This window comes from Mauremys mutica, chromosome 9 (genome assembly GCF_020497125.1).
Source record: "Mauremys mutica isolate MM-2020 ecotype Southern chromosome 9, ASM2049712v1, whole genome shotgun sequence".
Lineage (NCBI taxonomy): Eukaryota > Metazoa > Chordata > Testudines > Geoemydidae > Mauremys > Mauremys mutica.
In genome coordinates, this window is record NC_059080.1 from 3,063,421 (window position 1) to 3,081,802 (window position 18,382).

The 18,382-nt window shown below is 38.2% G+C and overlaps 1 protein-coding gene across 5 annotated transcripts in view; it reads right to left on the bottom strand.

Annotated features, from left to right (window-relative positions):
* KLHL13 (kelch like family member 13) overlaps positions 1–18,382 on the bottom strand; it is a 140,526-nt gene that overhangs the window by 81,108 nt on the left and 41,036 nt on the right. For all 5 annotated transcript variants that reach the window (XM_045031083.1, XM_045031084.1, XM_045031081.1 and 2 more), the window contains one exon: positions 3,333–3,404. In XM_045031083.1, the coding sequence (XP_044887018.1) occupies positions 3,333–3,404 (72 nt within the window). The remainder of the gene's footprint in view (positions 1–3,332; positions 3,405–18,382) is intronic.

Here is an 18,382-nt window from a genome sequence, read left to right on the forward strand (position 1 = left end):
TATAATACACACACACACAAAGCTACAGTTCACCTGGCTATTACGTAATAAATGCCCTTGTTCTAACAGTGTACCTCATACAAATAATTTTAAGCATTTCTGATCATGGACTGTACCTCTTATAAGCTATAAATCTTAGATCCATTTAGAAGACCACACACGTGCATATGATACATTGCCTTTTAGTGATGTTTCAAAGTAAGGCTTTCCAAGTATATCTAACAGATTTCATCCTTCTCCCCTCCAATGGACGACAGATGCTATGAGGATCCCTGTAGTGGCTCCCAGAACCACAGCTAGTTTAAATACTACTTATCCACTTTTTAAAGAGTGACAGTTGCAGTTTATTAAAATAATCCCTCCATGCTGATATTTCTAAGAAAGAGAATTTTGTTTGTATATAAACAGAGTGCACCTATAATTCCTGTAAGCATACTAAATTCTCTCTGCCTGGTGAGTGTCTCAACTACTTCAAGTCTAGGAAAACTGAAAGGAAATACTGTTATGCTGATGCACAAAGACGACTGGAACATTTAGAAACAACTAAAAAAAACTCACAAGTATCTCTATAGGAAATTGAGAACAGATTACTTACAGTTCAGTATGCGAGGTAAATGAAGCATAAATATAGAAGGATAATGCAATTCTAAATATAGTCAGTATCTGAAAACACCATAATGAGTTTTGTTTTTAGAAAAAGTAGAATGAGTTATGAGACAAAAAATTAATAAAAAGTCTAAAGTTTGTAGCTGTATGGTTGGTACATCCACTCTTCAGTTAAATATCCCTCTAGTGCACAGACCTGCACTTCCAGACTTAGTCTGTGGTTTCTCCAGAGTACAAATATTAGGATTAAACGACAGAATAGAGCAAGACAAAGTGTCACTTACCAACATCTATTTGTTTATTTCCAAGTAATACTGGAATGGGATGAAGCCACTATTACAATCTGAACAATCTATTCATGTCCTTTCTTACACGTATGTTTCATACCCTGCTAATTGAACATTGACATAAGAGTCTTTTGCACCCTATTTATAATGTGCTGATGAATTAGTAACACTTAAGTTTGAAATTTCATCTTCAGCTACCAGGAGCTTCCTGGTAAGATTAATTAAAGGTATACTCATGTCCTAGCTTCTTAATGACACCCAGTGAAAGATTTCTCTCTACACTGCATCCAACTACAATAAGTATATTAACATTTGTAATCAATGTGGAGAGCTGATCAAAACAGCATACATTTTAAGAAACTACCTGAAGCAATATCAAAACCATTAGCAATTTTCTTGAAGAACTCATGGAGGATGAATGAGGTTTCAGAGGACTGGAGAACAGCAAACATTGTACCCATCTTTAAAAAGGGGAACAAAGAGAACCTGGAAAATTACAGACCAGTCAGCCAAAAGTGGAAAGATATGTGGAAAGATACTGGAGCAAATTATTAAACAATCAAATTAAAGAATAAGAGGGTTATAAGGAATAGCCAACAGGGTTACTGGCCTAACGGCTGGGGGTGGGAACAGTAGACGCGAGATATCTTAGTAAGGTTTTAGTAAGGTTTTTGACACAGTCCTGCAAATTAGGCAAGAGTGGTTGAGATGAAATTACTGTAAGGTGGGCACACAACTGGTTAAAAGACCATACTCAAAAAGTAGTGATCAATGGTTGGCTGTCAAACTGGGAGGGTTTATGTCTGTCCTTGGTTCATTACTATTCAATATTTTCTCTAATGACTTGGATAATGGCGTGGAGAGTATGCTTATAAAATCTGTGAATGACACCACACTGGGAAGTGTTGCAAGCATTTTGGAGGACAGGATTAGTATTCAAAATTACCTTGGCAAATTGGAGAATTGGTCTAAAATCAACCAGATGAAATTCTATAAAGACAAGTGCAAAGTACTTCACTTAGGAAGGAAAAGTGAAATTCATAACTACAAAATGGGGAATAACTGGGTAGGCGGTAGTACTGCTGAAAAGGATCTGAGGGTTATAGTGGATCACAAGTTGAATACAAGTCAACAATTTGATGCAGCTGTGAAAAAGGCTAATATTCTGTGACGTATTAACAAGAATGTCAAAGGTAAGAATAGGAGGTAGCTGTCCCACTCTACTCGGCGCTAGTGAGGCCTCAAAGCAGGAGCACTCTGTCCAATTCCAGGTGCCACACTTTAGGAAAGATGTGGACAAACTGGAGAGAGTCCAGAGGAGAGTAACAAAAATGACGAAAGGTTTAGAAAACCTTAGAAAAGAAGACGGCAGTAGAATCTGGTAAGTCTCCTAATATGTTAAGAACTGTTATAAAGAGGATGATAAAATTGTTCTCGGTGTCTACTGAAGATAGGAGAAGGAGTAATGTGCTTAATCCGCACCAAGGGAGATTTAGGTTAAGTATTAGGGAACACTTTCTTATCACAAGGATAGTTGTTCTGGAACAGGCTTCCAAAGGAGGCTGCAGAATTCCCCATCATTGGAGGTATTAAGAACACCTTTTAGGAATGGTCTAGGTTTATTTGGTTCAGCTTCAGTGCAGGGGGATAGTCTTGATGACCGCTCAAAATCCCTTCCAGTCCTACATTTCTATGATTTTATATAAGGGACTCTAGAACCATTCCAATTATATAAAACATGATTGATCCCAAACAGAGTTTATGATAGAGTTCAAAACAGAAAGAAAAGGCTGAAATGCAGCTGCTAAAACAATCTGGATTTTATCATCTTCTAGTATATAAAGAGAAGCGTCTAGATTCCTACCCTGAATCCGTTTCTCTAGAAAGGTTGGGTAACAGTTAACTGCATCAATAATAGAAAGCTGAAGTTAAAAAAAAAAAAAGAGAAAAAAAATCAAAGAAAACAGGGTAGTTGAATTCAGAATTTTGTTTTAAAAACACCAGAATTCCTCCTCAACCAGCCCAGCAATCAAGTGTCTTTAGCATATTCTGATTGTGTTCCTGACAAAGAGCAAGAGCAGATCCAAAAGACTGCTACACGTCACTAGATAGACTAGGGAGGGATCTCTAACTGATTCCTTGCATTTTACTTATAGAACTGCAAGCTTTTCATTTTGGAAAAATCATGTACTCTACGTCAGAGGAACAAATACACTTATGAAGTGAGCAGCATATTGTGTGTTGTATGTTTTATTTCTCAAAACATTTGCTTTTGTTTTTGGGGGGCTTTTTTGTTCTGTTTTGTTTGTTTTTCAGATTTCTTCAAGCTTTTCCAGAAAGAAAAAAGGAATAGGTTTTCAAGGTTAAGAAAAATCGCAGCCACCCTGACAATAAGCACTGAAGATGCTGCCTGATTTTAGCTACTTATATAAAACATACCTGTCGTGAAGCACTGCTGACATCTCCCCTCTGAGCACAGAATGATCCATGCCGTCAAGGTTAGTAACTCCCCTGTTGACCAAATGAGATAAAATGTAACATGTAATTTTAAAAAGGAGCAGCTACCCTAAAGTGTATTTAACATGAGGGACTTAAAAATGCAGTCACTGTTGAAGATTCATGAAGCCTATCTATTGTTTTGTTAGGAAAAGGTGGCTTTTGTTTTAAATGGAAAGAAAAAGCACAACAGAGTGACAGAATGAACAATAGGTCCATTATATAATTAATTTATTGCGGCACAGTAAATTGAACCATTGCTTATTGCAATCATACTGCCCCTCCCTTTTTAGTTTTGAACATATTTTTAACATTTTGTCTGTCTTTTAGAAACTATTTTCAGGACCTTGTTGAAAAGCCATTTTTCTACATCTCAAAACAACTATAAATTACTATTCATGAACTAAAATGTCTCAAGTAAACAGGTATAAATATCTAAACAACACTATAGACATAAACTGCCAATCCTCAGTAGAGACAGTTATCCCCCTAATGAAACACATTTCTTAGAACTATGTTCTCCCCATCTCCTTCACAAAATCTGAATGTATAGAAGATATTTAAGCCAGTTTAGCACAATTTTACTTTCAAATCCTCACTTATTGTGCCTGCATAACTGTCACTCTGGCAAACCTGAAGTCACAGAACTTTTTACAAGGTACTGCATTTAGATCCTGTCTGTGCAACTAGAAAGGACTGCTAAGAAACTGGTTAACCTGTTTGATCGCATTCCACCCTGTTAACAATGAAGTAGCAAATGTGTTTCTGGACGTCATTAAGAATATATTGCCTCATCTTAATATTTAAAAAAAAATTGAAACCACATTGTACAAATTGCAAATGAGGCACAAAGTCACGTTATAGGAAATTGTTTTTAAATAGCCATTTAAGAATTCTCTCCTAAAAGAATCTTTGAGATGCTGAAAGGGCATTAGTTAAAATAGTGAAAAAACAGGAAAAGAGCCTTGTAACTCCTTTATTACTGTCGCAGAACTTCAAAAATGTTTTCAGTTTAAGCTGTGAGTCAGCTGTAACTTTGAAGTCAGGGTTTTGGTAATCAGATCCACAGTTATTTTTCTACCATTAAAATATTTACCTAACTTTCTCAATTATTAGAGCTTCCTTGATCTGTGCAATACAAAAAAAAGTATGGAATTTTATGTATAAAAAGTGTATCTTTGGATTTAAAATTTTACTGATCTCAAGAACACAATACTTAAATATTAATGGGTTTCTAAAAAAGTAACTGGGCGAGTTTATCAGATCAAGTGCTAACTTTATTTTTATTTAGAATACAATTAATGCCTTTCTCGTGCACGTTATGTACAGTATCATCAGTGGGATACAGCTAATAGTTTCAATGCAAGAATACAAATTAAGACCCGACCCCTTGTAGATTTTAAATACCTTTTTTAGAATACAAATTGGTAACTTTATCAATAAAGGACAAACATTTTTATCCAAACCAAGAAATATCACTCTTCAGCTAGTATCTTGCACTGCATATTTAAAAACAAAAAAAACAAAAAAACTAACTAAACTTTGGAAATGCAAGTTTATAATGGAAGAGCTAAATGTAATCTTACCCCATGACCTTACAGATTCTTATGCATGTGGGTAACTATGTGAGGAGTATCACTGAACTCACCAGGACTACTCACATGTGTTTGCTGAATCAATTAGTAGCATGTAAAGTTAACAAATAAATGGGACAACTGTGTAATTATTTGCTTTTTGCAAAATAAGCAAATAAACTGTAGAAGACTGAGAATTTCTCAACGTTTGGATAATTTTCAAAAGATTTAATATCAAAAGGAATACTGATTTTTAATTTGGTTGTTAGTAGAGGTCTATTTCCAAACAAAGTGTCAGAGTATGGATTTTAGCAAAATAAAATGTTCAGTTTCTGCACCTTTTAAGAAAAATACCCTAGGTTGCAACAAAAAGTATGACCCAAACAGCATCTACCGCCTCCTCATACTAACTTGAAATACTGTATGCACAACTGTACGGCAGAAGACCAGAAATTAGAAAAAAAATTGCCAGTAAAACTGGCAGGTAATTAAAAGTTGACTGGATTTTTTAGACCAATTCACATGGTCCCAGGATATTGTATAGTTTAAGGGTAGAGGAAATAAAATTTTTATTATTCAAACCTACAAGCTATGGGTAAACAGCAGAAAGGCCTTTTTTCACTCTCCTCCCAAATGTATCTAGCTCTCTTGCATGATTAAATATAAATTCTGCTAGTTGTTGCATGTGATGCCATTAGGTAACTAATTCAGCTGGCTAAAAAGCCTCACAGAATTGATGGAGATACCTAGTTTTGCCACTTTTCCTGCAACCAACTTCTTAAGTAAGCCCTTACACCAGGGGTAGGCAACCTATGGCACGTGTGCCGAAGGCAGCACACGAGCTGATTTTCAATGGCACTCACACTGCCTGGGTCCCAGCCACTGGTCTGGGGGGCTCTGCATTTTAATTTAATTTTAAATGAAGCTTCTTAAACATTTTTAAAACCTTATTTACTTTACATACAACAATAGTTTAGTTATACATTATAAACTTATAGAAAGAGACCTTCTAAGAACATTAAAATGTATTACTGGCACGTGAAACCTTAAATTAGAGTGAATAAATGAAGACTCAAGCACAGCACTTCTGAAAGGTTGCCAACCCCTGCCTTATACAATTTACCACAAAGGAATAATAGTACTGATTACAGCAGGAAACTAGAAGTCAACTCACTTGGTTTGCAACTGCCTCTATCATTGAGTCACTGTGTGGCCTTCAGCAACTTACTCTCAGTTTTTCTATGTTAAATGTTTATAGGCCAAATTTGTTTTAAACTTGGAGTGCCCAACATCAGGCAATTGTGTAAAACACCAAAAATGGTAAAAGGTTGTCAGCACCTGAAGTCACCTCCCTGCAACTTCAGTGGCAATTTTGGACACTCAGAACCTCTGAAAATTAGGTAACTAAATAAATGGTTGACTTTTACCAATTCTCAAATTGTAAATTTTAATCCAGATGTTTATATACTTCACAGAGAAACTGATATTTCAATGTATGCTTGTGAAACACTTTGCATTCCGTTGAAAATGTTGTAAGTGAAATATTAAACATGGTTTATACTCTCTAGATTGAATAAATGATGCCTCAAAATGTAAGTGACCTAATAAATATACTTAATAAACAGGGCAAAAATCTGTGTCTTTAAACCAGTAATCAGTGTTTACCAATATGCAAGGCTAATTGTGGTGAGATTCTCTACTGGCAAGAGGCAAAAAAACCCTCCATTTTTGGAAAGGTTTAGATACCAGTTAGCTCAATTTATTAAAGTGAAATAACTTGTGGTAAACTGAAATGCTGCAGAGGTGAAAGAATCCCAGGTGGCGGGGGAGGGAGGGCTTAGTTCTTATTCTGATTTCTTGATGTGACAATTCTGTGATTACTACTCCCAGAGCATTAATTTCTCCTCCTCCCCTGACTCTTAGGGTAGGTCTGCACCTCATGTGGTGTGACTGTAGCTTGTGTACACATATCCCAGTTAGCTGTAATCCAGGGCTTCAGCACAACCTAGCTGCCTACAGAAATGTCTACACTGCAGGCTTTACGGCAGCACGCAGAGTACATACAAAGCATGTCCCCCTAGCACTGGTACAAATAGCAGTGTAGCTGGTGAGGCACTGTTTAGGCAAGTAAAGACATGCCTGAACCCTGTGGTTATGTACCCTACACATCTCTCTACAAGCACAAGCAATGCCTCCCCTGTCCACACAGCTATTTTTAGCAGTGTAGTGTCCTGCTGCCAGAGTCCTTCCCCATCACAGGGAAAGGCTCGCTAGAGCAGCTACTCACTGCTGGAGCCTTTCACTCGTGTGTAGTTATACCCTGCAGTGTGGACGCAGCTTGCTTTTCACTGGAACACATAGCTACATGTACCCAATACACTGCCAATCACATCCACTGTAGACGTACCTTATGTAACTATCCAGGGTTCCAGGCGGGCTTGTACATCCCGAGTTGAAACCCATGTTGTGGTACCCAGCGAGCTAGATACAGCTAATTTGGAAGGTCTACACACCAGGACTGCTATGCAGGCATACCCTTAGGGCTGTAAGGAAAATTTCAACTAGCACTCAAGAGATTGCTACTTCCATTCAAATGGAAGCCAACAATTCACCTAAGTCCTTCTGTCACCATAAAGTATTCAAAACAAACTGTGAATATTTCCTCCATCATCCTTACATGTTAGCAGTTAGTCTCAAAGATCAGCATCTTAGCTACCATGAGATAAATCAAGAGGTAACTTATGTCAACCCTGTATCTAGTTCTCAACTCTAAGGTATTCTTGAGTTTTGGCAAATGTCAAATTCTTCATGTGTCACTGAAAAAGAATTGTAACCTTCACATAAGCCATGCTGGGATCAGAAATAACTTTTTTAGTCACATCCTCTCTTGAGCGATGACAAAGGGGGAGAGGGGACAGCAGTGACCAGGAAGGAGCAAGAAGGGGCAGGGCCTTGGGGGTGGGAGAGGCAAAGCAGGGGCAGAATGTAGGGGGCGGGGGGGCGGAGGTGGCTGGGAGGTTCTGGTTTTCAGAAATTAGAAAGTTGGCAACCCTAACAACATCTCCAAACGCCATCTTTCTTTGGACTTCTACACAGCTAAATTTGATCTATTTCAGTTGACTACTGAAAACTCCTTTCTGGTCTGGAAAATGCCATATTGCCACTCTGCCCTTAAATTCATTTAAACACTGGGGCAAACATCTTCCTGGATAGTCATCTCATGCATGATAACCCTCATTCTGTGTATCCCTCCATGGGCGCCTCCTCTTCCACCACATGAAGAATGAACTATTTGTATTCTGTATTTAGGCCCTTCGGGCTTAGCTCTGCCCCATTTCTTACATGGTACGGAGTCATCTATGCCCTCTTCTGCCACACCAGGGATGTCAGCCTTTATTTTCCATTAGTCAAACTGTCCAACAAGCATTGCCATGCTTTTGCCCATACAGCCCCTTATATATGGGAGGAGCTCCCTTTAAAAATCCATAAATGTACTACATTCTTCTTCTTCACATCTCACCTTAACTCACCTAGGCAATGGTGCCTGCTTACAAGACACTTAACAACAGACTGGCAGCTGGTGTGCTGTTATTGCTGCTTATTATGGTTATAATGGCCTCCTCCCCCATCTCCACCTGTTCTCTCATACTTGGTTTGTAAACTCCTTGAGACAGAAACAGTGTTTTCATTTTGTTTGCACAGTGCCCATGAGAGTAGGTTCATGAAATCTCCTGACACTACTGTAATACCTGAACAATGGGGCTCTCTGCAGGTTGAAGAATATGAACTGCATTGGTGTACACTTTTCATATTTAAAGGTTAGATTTTTTTAAAAATGAAAGCTTTGATTCTGCAGAGCTTGAAGATTCAAGATTCCTACTTGCCCAGAGCTAGTAGATTTTTCAAGCTGCTATAGCCTGCCTTTAAAAAAGTAGATGAACTCAAAGTCTCTTTCTTCTTTAATTACAATAGTCATTTAATTAGTAACAGTGATTTAAAAAGTAGAAATTGAGTAAAGCCAAAGTACTTTTACAAAAAAGATTGTTTTTAACCTCTCATTCTTATATCAGAACCAGGAGAGCCATGTTAACATACCACAGGCAAGCATCACAAATGCGGGTAAGTGGTAACTATTAATGCAGCACTTTATATTTCCAAAACCCTGTACAAATAATTGAAAACATGACAAGAGATGTAAGCTGATGGCTGAGCACTCAGACAGCATGATAGTAGTATATAAAGATTTAGACCCTTCTCTCTTACAGAGGGTATTATGTTCTGAAGTCAAATGTAAATCCTACATTGTATTACATATGTACTGTGCCAGGTCACTTATCAATGACTACTATGGAGACACGAGAAACAAACATTTTCAGAACAATTTTACCAGCAGCTATAATCTTTGGAGGTTTTTCACTACCACTTTCTCCTTCAGTAAGAGAAGTGTGTGAAATTAAAATATATGATTTTTAGAAACCATTTTCTCAGGATTTCTCTACTCAAGATTCAAAACACTGAAGAGTGCTTCCATCTGTGCTGCGATAAGCCACGGTCTATAATTTAAGGAAGTGTCTGGCGTTCACATCATCAAGAGACTTCACAGTCCACACTAACGTGCATTCAGGTTCAGCATTTAACATATGTACAGTCAATTAAGCATTATGTGTTGAGGAAATCCGAACAGATATTCTATTGCTAACAAGTGATATTTCAGGAATCAAACACCTAAAATTTTGTTTTACTCTACTGGAATAGTCCATTGAACTGAACTATGTCATACAAAACCTTTTTTTTTTTCCTCCCAGATGGTACATATAATTTTAAAAAAAGTTATGCATAAACTATTACCCTAATAGCTAGCTTTTACAGCGAGACATTTTTGTTAAAGCAAATTTAAGCATCCGATTCATTAAGTAGTTCAAAGTTGAATTATTAATACCAAGGACAAGAGTTGGCACTGAAAACAAAAGATAGCAATGTGAATAACAGACCTTTGTAACCCTTGTTGCATGCCCCTCCTCTCATTGTATGCCTTGAAATCATCCAGTACAGTATCATGAACATTCCATAATCCAAAAATCTTTATTTCATGGTAGATGTAGCAGTCTTATATTTGACAAAATAAGACACCTTACATATAACAAAATATGCCTCAAAAGCTGTTTAATAAATAAAAAACAATATACATTTTTTGCTGCCTGCTTACTAAAAGCTTGAAATTGCTCTTGACAAATCCAGCTGCTATGCAGTATTTGCATTTGGGCTAACAACACGCTCCTGGGCTGCCGAGCTAAAAATTGGATTATTTCATTGTCTAAGTACGTAGGCGTCTGTACCCTAAAGGATCTTGGCTTTCAAGTCAATCCATGTCTGAGAATCAGAATGCATAACTTGAACTCTCCAACAGCCACAGTCTGGCAACAAGAAACAGACAAACCAAGTAATTCTGCTCCTCTGGACAAATTTTAAAGGAAGATTTATGCAAAATAGAAGTTCAAAATGAAAACTGCCTGCTTATTCACACAGCAACTAAGTACAGAGCTGTAGACAGACTCCATACAAAAAGTACAATAGAACTTTTGTTTCAGACTGTCCTATTTCACTCAAATAAATCAGCATATAACCAGGGCCAGTGGGAAATACTCTGATCCTGATTTTATCTATTTTTTTAAAATACCTCTGCTTGCAAAAAGAACGAGGAGTACTTATGGCACCTTAGAGACTAACAAATTTATTTGGGCATAAGCTTTCATGGGCTAAAACCTACTTCATCGGATGCATGCAGTGGAAAATACAGTAGGAAGATATATATACACACAGAGAACATGAAAAAATGGGTGTTGCCATACCAACTCTAACTAGACTAATCAATTAAGGTGGGATATTATCAGCAGGAGGAAAAAAAACTTTTGTAGTGATAATCAGGATAGCCCATTTCAAATAGCTGACAAGAAGGTGTGAGTAGCAGTAGGGGGGAAAATAGCATGGGGAAATAGTATTTACTTTGTGTAATGACCCATCCACTCCCAGTCTTTATTCAAGCCTAATTTGATAGTGTCCAGTTTGCAAATTAATTCCAGTTCTGCAGTTTCTCGTTGGAGTCTGTTTTTGAAGGTTTTTTGCTGAAGAATTGCGACTTTTAGGTAAATGAATGACCAGGGAGGTTGAAGTGTTCTCCGACTGGTTTTTGAATGTTATAATTCTTGACATCTGATTTGTGTCCATTTATTCTTTTGCATAGAGACTGTCCGGTTTGGCCAATGTACATGGCAGAGGGGCATTGCTGGCACATGATGGCATATATCACATTGGCAGATGTGCAGGTGAACGAGCCTCTGATGGTGTGGCTGATGTGATTAGGTCCTATGATGGTATCCCTTGAATAGATGTGGACAGAGTTGGCAATGGGCTTTGTTGCAGGTTCCTGGGTTAGTGTTTTTGTTGTGTGGTGTGTAGTTGCTAGTGAGTATTTGTTTCAGGTTGGGGGGCTGTCTGTAAGCGAGGACTGGCCTGTCTCCTAAGATCTGTGAGAGTGAGGGCTCATCCTTCAGGATAGGTTGTAGATCCTTGATGATGCGCTGGAGAGGTTTCAGTTGGGGGCTGAAGGTGATGGCTAGTGGTGTTCTGTTACTTTCTTTGTTGGGCCTGTCCTGGAGTAGGTGACTTCTGGGTATTCTTCTGATGGGTATTGTAGTTTTAAGAATGCTTGATAGTGATCTTGTAGGTGTTTGTCTCTGTCTGAGGGATTGGAGCAAATGCAGTTGTATCTTAGAGCTTGGCTGTAGACAATGGATCATGTGATGTGGTCTGGATGAAAACTGGAGGCATGTAGGTAAGTATAGCAATCAGTAGGTTTCCGGTATAGGGTAATGTTTAGGTGACCATCGCTTATTAGCACTGTAGCGTCCAGGGGTGGCTCTCTTGTTATGTACGAAATGAAATTTAAACTCAATTTCACTACATAGATTGCTTTCCAATATACTAGTGTTTTCAACTGGCAGTGCAGAAAACTAGCAATCACGAAACATCCCCATTTAAACAGATTTTCTTGACAGTATTTTTGGGACCATTATTCTACTAACCTTCTAAACCAAGGCAAACAAAAAACAGAAGGATTCACTTTATGCAGATGCAAGGGATGGGCGGAAGGAAGAAGGGTTTTATTAAGTAATGCTTTGGCTTATAAGCAGTATTGCCAAGAGGCCCAAATCAAAAGTAGGGACTGCTGCACTAGGCCCTCTAGAAACACGCTGGAAGACATATATGGGCCTTACTTCTAAGGGTTTAGAGTCAAATTTATAATTTACACATAACCCTGTATTAATCCCCAACAAACTTACCCTTTCCTAGCTTCTTTGCCCCCCCAATTTTTCTGTCATCCTTGTTTGGGCCACAAAATTTTGAATTGTCATAAAATCATACAAATGTGGAGCTGGAAGAGACCTTAGAGGTTATCTAGGCTTCCGCCCTCTGCTGGAGCAAGATTAAGTATACCTAAACTAGTGGTTTCCAAAGTGAGGTACCCAGACCCCCAGGAGTCCACCATGAACATAAGAATGGCCATACTGGGTCAGATCAATGGTCCGTCTAGCCCGGTATCCTGCCTTCCAACAGTGGACAGTGCCAGATGTTTCAGAGGGAACAAACGGAACAGAACAATTATCCATCCCTTGTCATCCAGTCCCAGCTTTTGGGAATCTGGGGCTAGGTACACCCAAAGAACAGGGTTGCATCCCTGACCATCTTGGCTAATATCCATTGATTGACCTGTCCTTGATGAACTTATCTAGTTCTTTTTTGAATCCCATTATATTTTTGGCCTTGAAAACATCCCCTGGCAATGAGTTCCACAGGATGGCTGTGCATTGTGTGAAGAAGCACTTCCTCGTGTGTATTTAATACCTACTGCCTATTAATTTCTTTGAGACCCCTGGTTATTGTGTCATGTGAAGAGATAAATAACACTTCCCTATTCATGGTTTTATAAGACCTCTATCACATCCCTTCCTAGTCATCTATTTTCTAAGAGGAACACTCCCAGCCCTTTTAATCTCTCCTCAAACAGAAGCCATTTCATATCCTTAATCAATTTTGTTGCCCTTCTCTGTACTTTTTCCATTTCTTATATATTTTGGAGGGGATGGGCTGACCAGAACTGCACACAGTATTCACAGTGTGGCTGCACTCTATACAGTGGCATTATGATATTTACTCTATTATCTACCCCTTTCCTAACGATTCCGAACACTGTTAGCTTTTTTGACTACTGCTCCACACTGAGCGGATGTTTTCACAGGGTTATGCGGGGGTCTGGAGTACTGCAGTAGGGCACACCAGAATGACAATCTGTAACTTTTACCATTTGCAGGACAAGGTTTGAATGCTACATTTTTCTTTTGGTTCCTTTGTGAGTCTTATTTTAACTATATATTTTTAAATAGTAAAGTAACCTAACTAATAGAAGAAAAACATGAAATTTATGAATATTAAATGAAAGGGGTTTGAGAAATTTAATCAGGTGCCAAAGGGGTCCTTGGCAGAAAAAGTTTCACAACCTCTGATCTAAACCATCCCTGACAGGTGTTTTTCTATAGGATTTTACCTCTCCTTTTCATCCTTGGCTATTTTCAAATTTGTAATCTGGCACCTACCCTTCTATAAGAATAGGGGAAAACAGTACTGAAATATCTACTGCTATATGCTACTGCATATGTTGCCTGGCAGGGACAAACCCTGGACTCCTATTTCTTGGACCATGCAGTAATAGAAAGTCAGAGAGTCTTTACTATATGATGAACTTTTCAATTGGGTGGGGGGGTATAAGACCATGAGAACAGCCATTCTGAGTCAGACCAATGGTCCATCTAGCCCCATAGCCTGTTTTCTGACAGTGGCCAGAGCCAGATGCTTCGGCGGGAATGAACAGAACAGGTCAATCACCAAGTGATGTATCCAGTCCCAGCTTTTGGCAAGTGGAGGTTTTGGGACTCCAAGAACGGTGTTGCATCCCTGATCATCTTGGCTAATGGCCATTGATCGACCTACTCTCCATGAACTTATAACAGTTAAAAAAAGAATTAGAGATGTTTGGCCTTCACAGCATCCCCTGGCAACAAGTTCAACAGGCTGACTGTGTTGTGTGAAGTAGTACTTCCTTTAGTTTGTTTTAAATCTGCTGCCTATTAATTTCATTGAGTGACCCCTGGTTCTTGTGTTATGTAAAGGGGTACATAACACTTCCCCATTCACTTTCTCCTCATCATTCATGATTTTATAGATCTCTATCATATCCCCCTTAATCATCTCTCTTCTAAGCTGAACAGTCTCAATCTTTTTAAACACTCCTCACATGAAAGCTGTTCCATACCCTTAGTAATTGTTGCCCTTCTCTGTACTTTTTCCCCATTTCCAATATATCTTTTTTTGAGATGGGGTGACCAGAAATGCACCCACGTTCAAGGTGGGAGCATACAATGGATTTATAGAGGGGCATGATAGTTTGTCTTATTACCAGTCCCTTTCCTAATGGTTCTTAACCATTCTTAGCTTATTGACTGCCACTGCCCACTGAGTGGATGGTTTTAGAAAACTATCCACAATGACTCCAAGAGCTCTTTCTTGAGTGGTAACAGCTAATTTAGACCCTATCATTTTATATGTATAGTTGGGATTATGTTTTCCAATGTCATTACTTTGCATTTATCCACATTGAATTTCATCTGCCATTTTGGTACCCAGTCACCCAGTTTTGAGAGACCCTTTTGTAGCGCTTCGCAGTCAGCTTTGGACTTAACTATCTTGAGTAATTCTATATATCTGCAAACTTTGCCACTTCACTGTTTACCCTTTTCCAGATCATTTAAGAATACCTTGAACAGCACTAGTCCCAACACACAGCGTTGGGGGCCTCACTATACCTCTCTCCATTCTGAAAACAGACCATTTATTCCTACCCTTTGTTTCCTGTCTTTTAACCAGTTACTGATCCATGAAAGGACCTGCCCCCTCATCCTGTGACTGCTAAAGAGCTTTTGGGGATAAAAGCTTGTCAAAGGCTTTCTGAAAGTCCAAGTACACTAATATCCACTGGATCACCTTGGCTCACGTTTGTTGACCCCCTCAAAGAATTCTGATATTGGTGAAGCATGCTTTCCCTTTACAAAAGCCTTGTCGACTCTTCCCCAACATATCATGTTCATCTCTGTGTCTGATCATTCTGGGTTTTTTACTATAGTTTGAACTAATTTACCTAGTACTGAAGTTAGACTAATGGTCACGTAATTGCCAGGATCATCTCTGCAGCTGTGCTTTTTTTTTTTTTTTTAAACTCTGCATTACAGGGGCTATCCGCCACTTATCTAGTGCAGAGGCTGATTTAAAGAATAGGTTTCATACAACAGTTAGTAGTTCTGCAATTTCATATGAATTCCTTCAGAACTCTTGAGTAAATACCATCTGGTCCTGGGAACTTACTATTGTATAACTTATCAATCTGTTACAAAGACTCCTCTATTGACATCTCAATCTCAGAGAGTTCCTCAAATTTGTCACCTAAAAAGAATGGCTCAGGAATCTCCCTCCCACCCTCTGCAGTGAAGGCAGATACAAAAAAATACACTTAGCTTCTCCGTAACAGCCTTGTCTTCTCTGAGTGCTCCTTTAGCACTTTGATCTTTCAGTGGCCCCACTGATTCTTTGACAGACTTTCTGCTTCTGCTGTACTTGAAATTTGCTGTTAGTTTTTCTGTCTTTTGCTAGTTGCTCTTAAATTCTTTTTGGCCTCCCTAATTACACCCGACTTGCCAGAGTTTATTTTCCTCACAAGGATTTGTCTTCCAACTTTTAAAAGGATGCCTTTTTGACTCTAATAGCTTCTTTTGCTCAGTTTAGCCACGGTGGCATATTTGGGGGGGGGGGGGGGAAGAAGAGAATACATATTGTTTGAACCTCTAACGATGTTTTTAAAAAGTTTCCATGCAGGTTGCAGGGATTTCACTCCTGCGACTGTTCATTTTAATTTTTGTTGAACTAGCTTCCTCATTGTATAGTTCCCCTTTCTAATGTAAATGCTACTTTGGGGGTTTCTTCAGCATTTCCCCCCCTAAATTAAGAAGTGCCTCTCACCTTGTGGGTTCCAGGACTAGCTTTTCTAAGAAGCAGTCATTAATGGTGCCTAGAAAATTTATTTCTGCATCCCATCCTGATGTGACATGTACCCAGTCAAAATGGAGATAACCAATAACAGGGTATTTCAGTTTTCTGGTTTTGTATCCCCTCTATTCTCCCTGAGCCTTTCACAATCACTACCGCCATCTTGGTCAGGTGGTCAGTGGTATAGTCCTACTCCTATAGTCTTATTATTCAAGCATGGATTTTCCATCCATAGAGTCTCTAGGGTACTGCTTTATTCAGTTAAGATTTTTTACTGTATTTGATTCTATGCTCTGTCACATGTAGTGGCACTTCCCAATCATTGTAACCTACAATGCCACTCCTATATATTTTGTACCTTGGTATTATGTCCCAGTGATTATCATAATTCCACCACGTTTCTGTGGTGCCTATTAAATCAATATTATCATTTAATACCAGGCACTCAGGTTCACCCATCTTAGTATGTAAGCTTTTTATATTTGTATGCAAGTACTTACAACATTTGTCAATATTTAGTTGTCTGTCTTCATTTGATGTAATCTCCCTGAGAGCATGTGTGTGTATTTATAAATTTAAGTATGGTCCTTATGACTTATTAATGAAGTCTTTGATCAGCAATATTACACATTTTTGATTTGCAAAGTAGAGCAAGTTTATTTGGCAAGATGTATGAAAATCTTAAACTCAATATTTTCTGCAGATTTTTTGTTGACTCTCCTGCTAATAAATTTGAAACAAAATATTTTTTAAAAGTTTAATGGGAAATACGCTACAAAATAGGAGGTACTTACATACATACATACATACATACATACACACACACACACACACACACACACCTTAAATGCTCTGCAGAGTGTCTTTGCTTTTCACCCACTACAGGCTTAGACCAGTCAAAGAGCTATAGCAAGTCAACAGCTATATGCTTATGAATGTAGTTTCATCTAATGAAATAATTATAGGTCTATTAGGCAAAGACCACACTAAAATGGATCCCACTGAAAGGCAAGATTCACTGAATAGTGCCTTTTAGAAAAAATACACAGCAGCAAAACCACAGAAATGGTAAAAGGTGAAAAGAAAAGAAAAGAAAAGAAAAGAAAAGAAAAGAAAAGAAAAGAAAAGAGAAAACATCTCTGCTAATTCAAGGGAACAGAGTTGGGTCATCTTATTCCGCAGTGTCAGACTAACCAATATTCATGAGCCAGGTGCTGTAAGAGAATACATCTTTAGGTAGTTACTAATATTAGGAACAGCCAGAAGAGCCGATTATTCCAGTCATCAAATTGAACAGCTTATGTTATGCATGGCATAATTGGAGAAATATTAGAGAGACAAGGAGTATAAGATAATATCTTATTGGACCAACATCTGTTGTGAGAAACAAGCTTTTGAGTTTTACTGTCAAACTTGTCAAACTCCCTTAATCTACTGATTATTGTTAGCCACAGCTGAAGTAAAGTTTCAAGTAGTATTGCACAAATGAGTCTCCTAATTAGACATGGGCAGATATTAGGGAGAATGAGGAACCCTAATTCAGATGTCAAGCTCAATGAGTGAACCAGAGCCATAGATGTCTTCTTTGCACAACTTGAGGTTTAACACTATCTATCTAGTTCACTCGTGATCTAGCACTAAAAAAGGCTGTAAATTTAAGAACTGAACAAGACTGCTGAATGAGGACACATTTACCACCACCACCAGATTTCTATGTTTTAAACTATATATTTTTTAAATTGATTCCAAGTTGCAGCAAGTACACATTGCAGTGTGAACATATTCATTTATAAACCCATTTTTATTTCTTCAGACATTCAGTAAGTCTTTGAAGCTTGCTTGCTTGCTAAATATTTTGAGGTCTCCAGCTTTCTGCAATTTAGATATTACCAAAAACTTATTTTGAGAAAATAAAAATAGTGGTAATACTCACACTTAGATAACATTCACTTTCATAGATCAAGTACTTTGTAAAACTGCATAAGCAGCACCACTATTTTACAAAGATTTACATCAGAAGTTAAACCCAAGGTTACCGGGTAAGACAGAAGCAGAATAGGGAAAAAAACTCAGATATGCTGGCTCCTACCTCCCAAGTCTAATCAGCCTGACCCACAGTTGCCCCATATTTATTTTATCCTCATGCATCTTGATCCATAACAATTTGCAAGAAATGCCACAAAGATATTACCTATTATTGCACCTGCTCATGCTGTCTGAAACAGAATAGTCTTACTGTATGCAAATCCAGACAGACTCTTCAGAGTG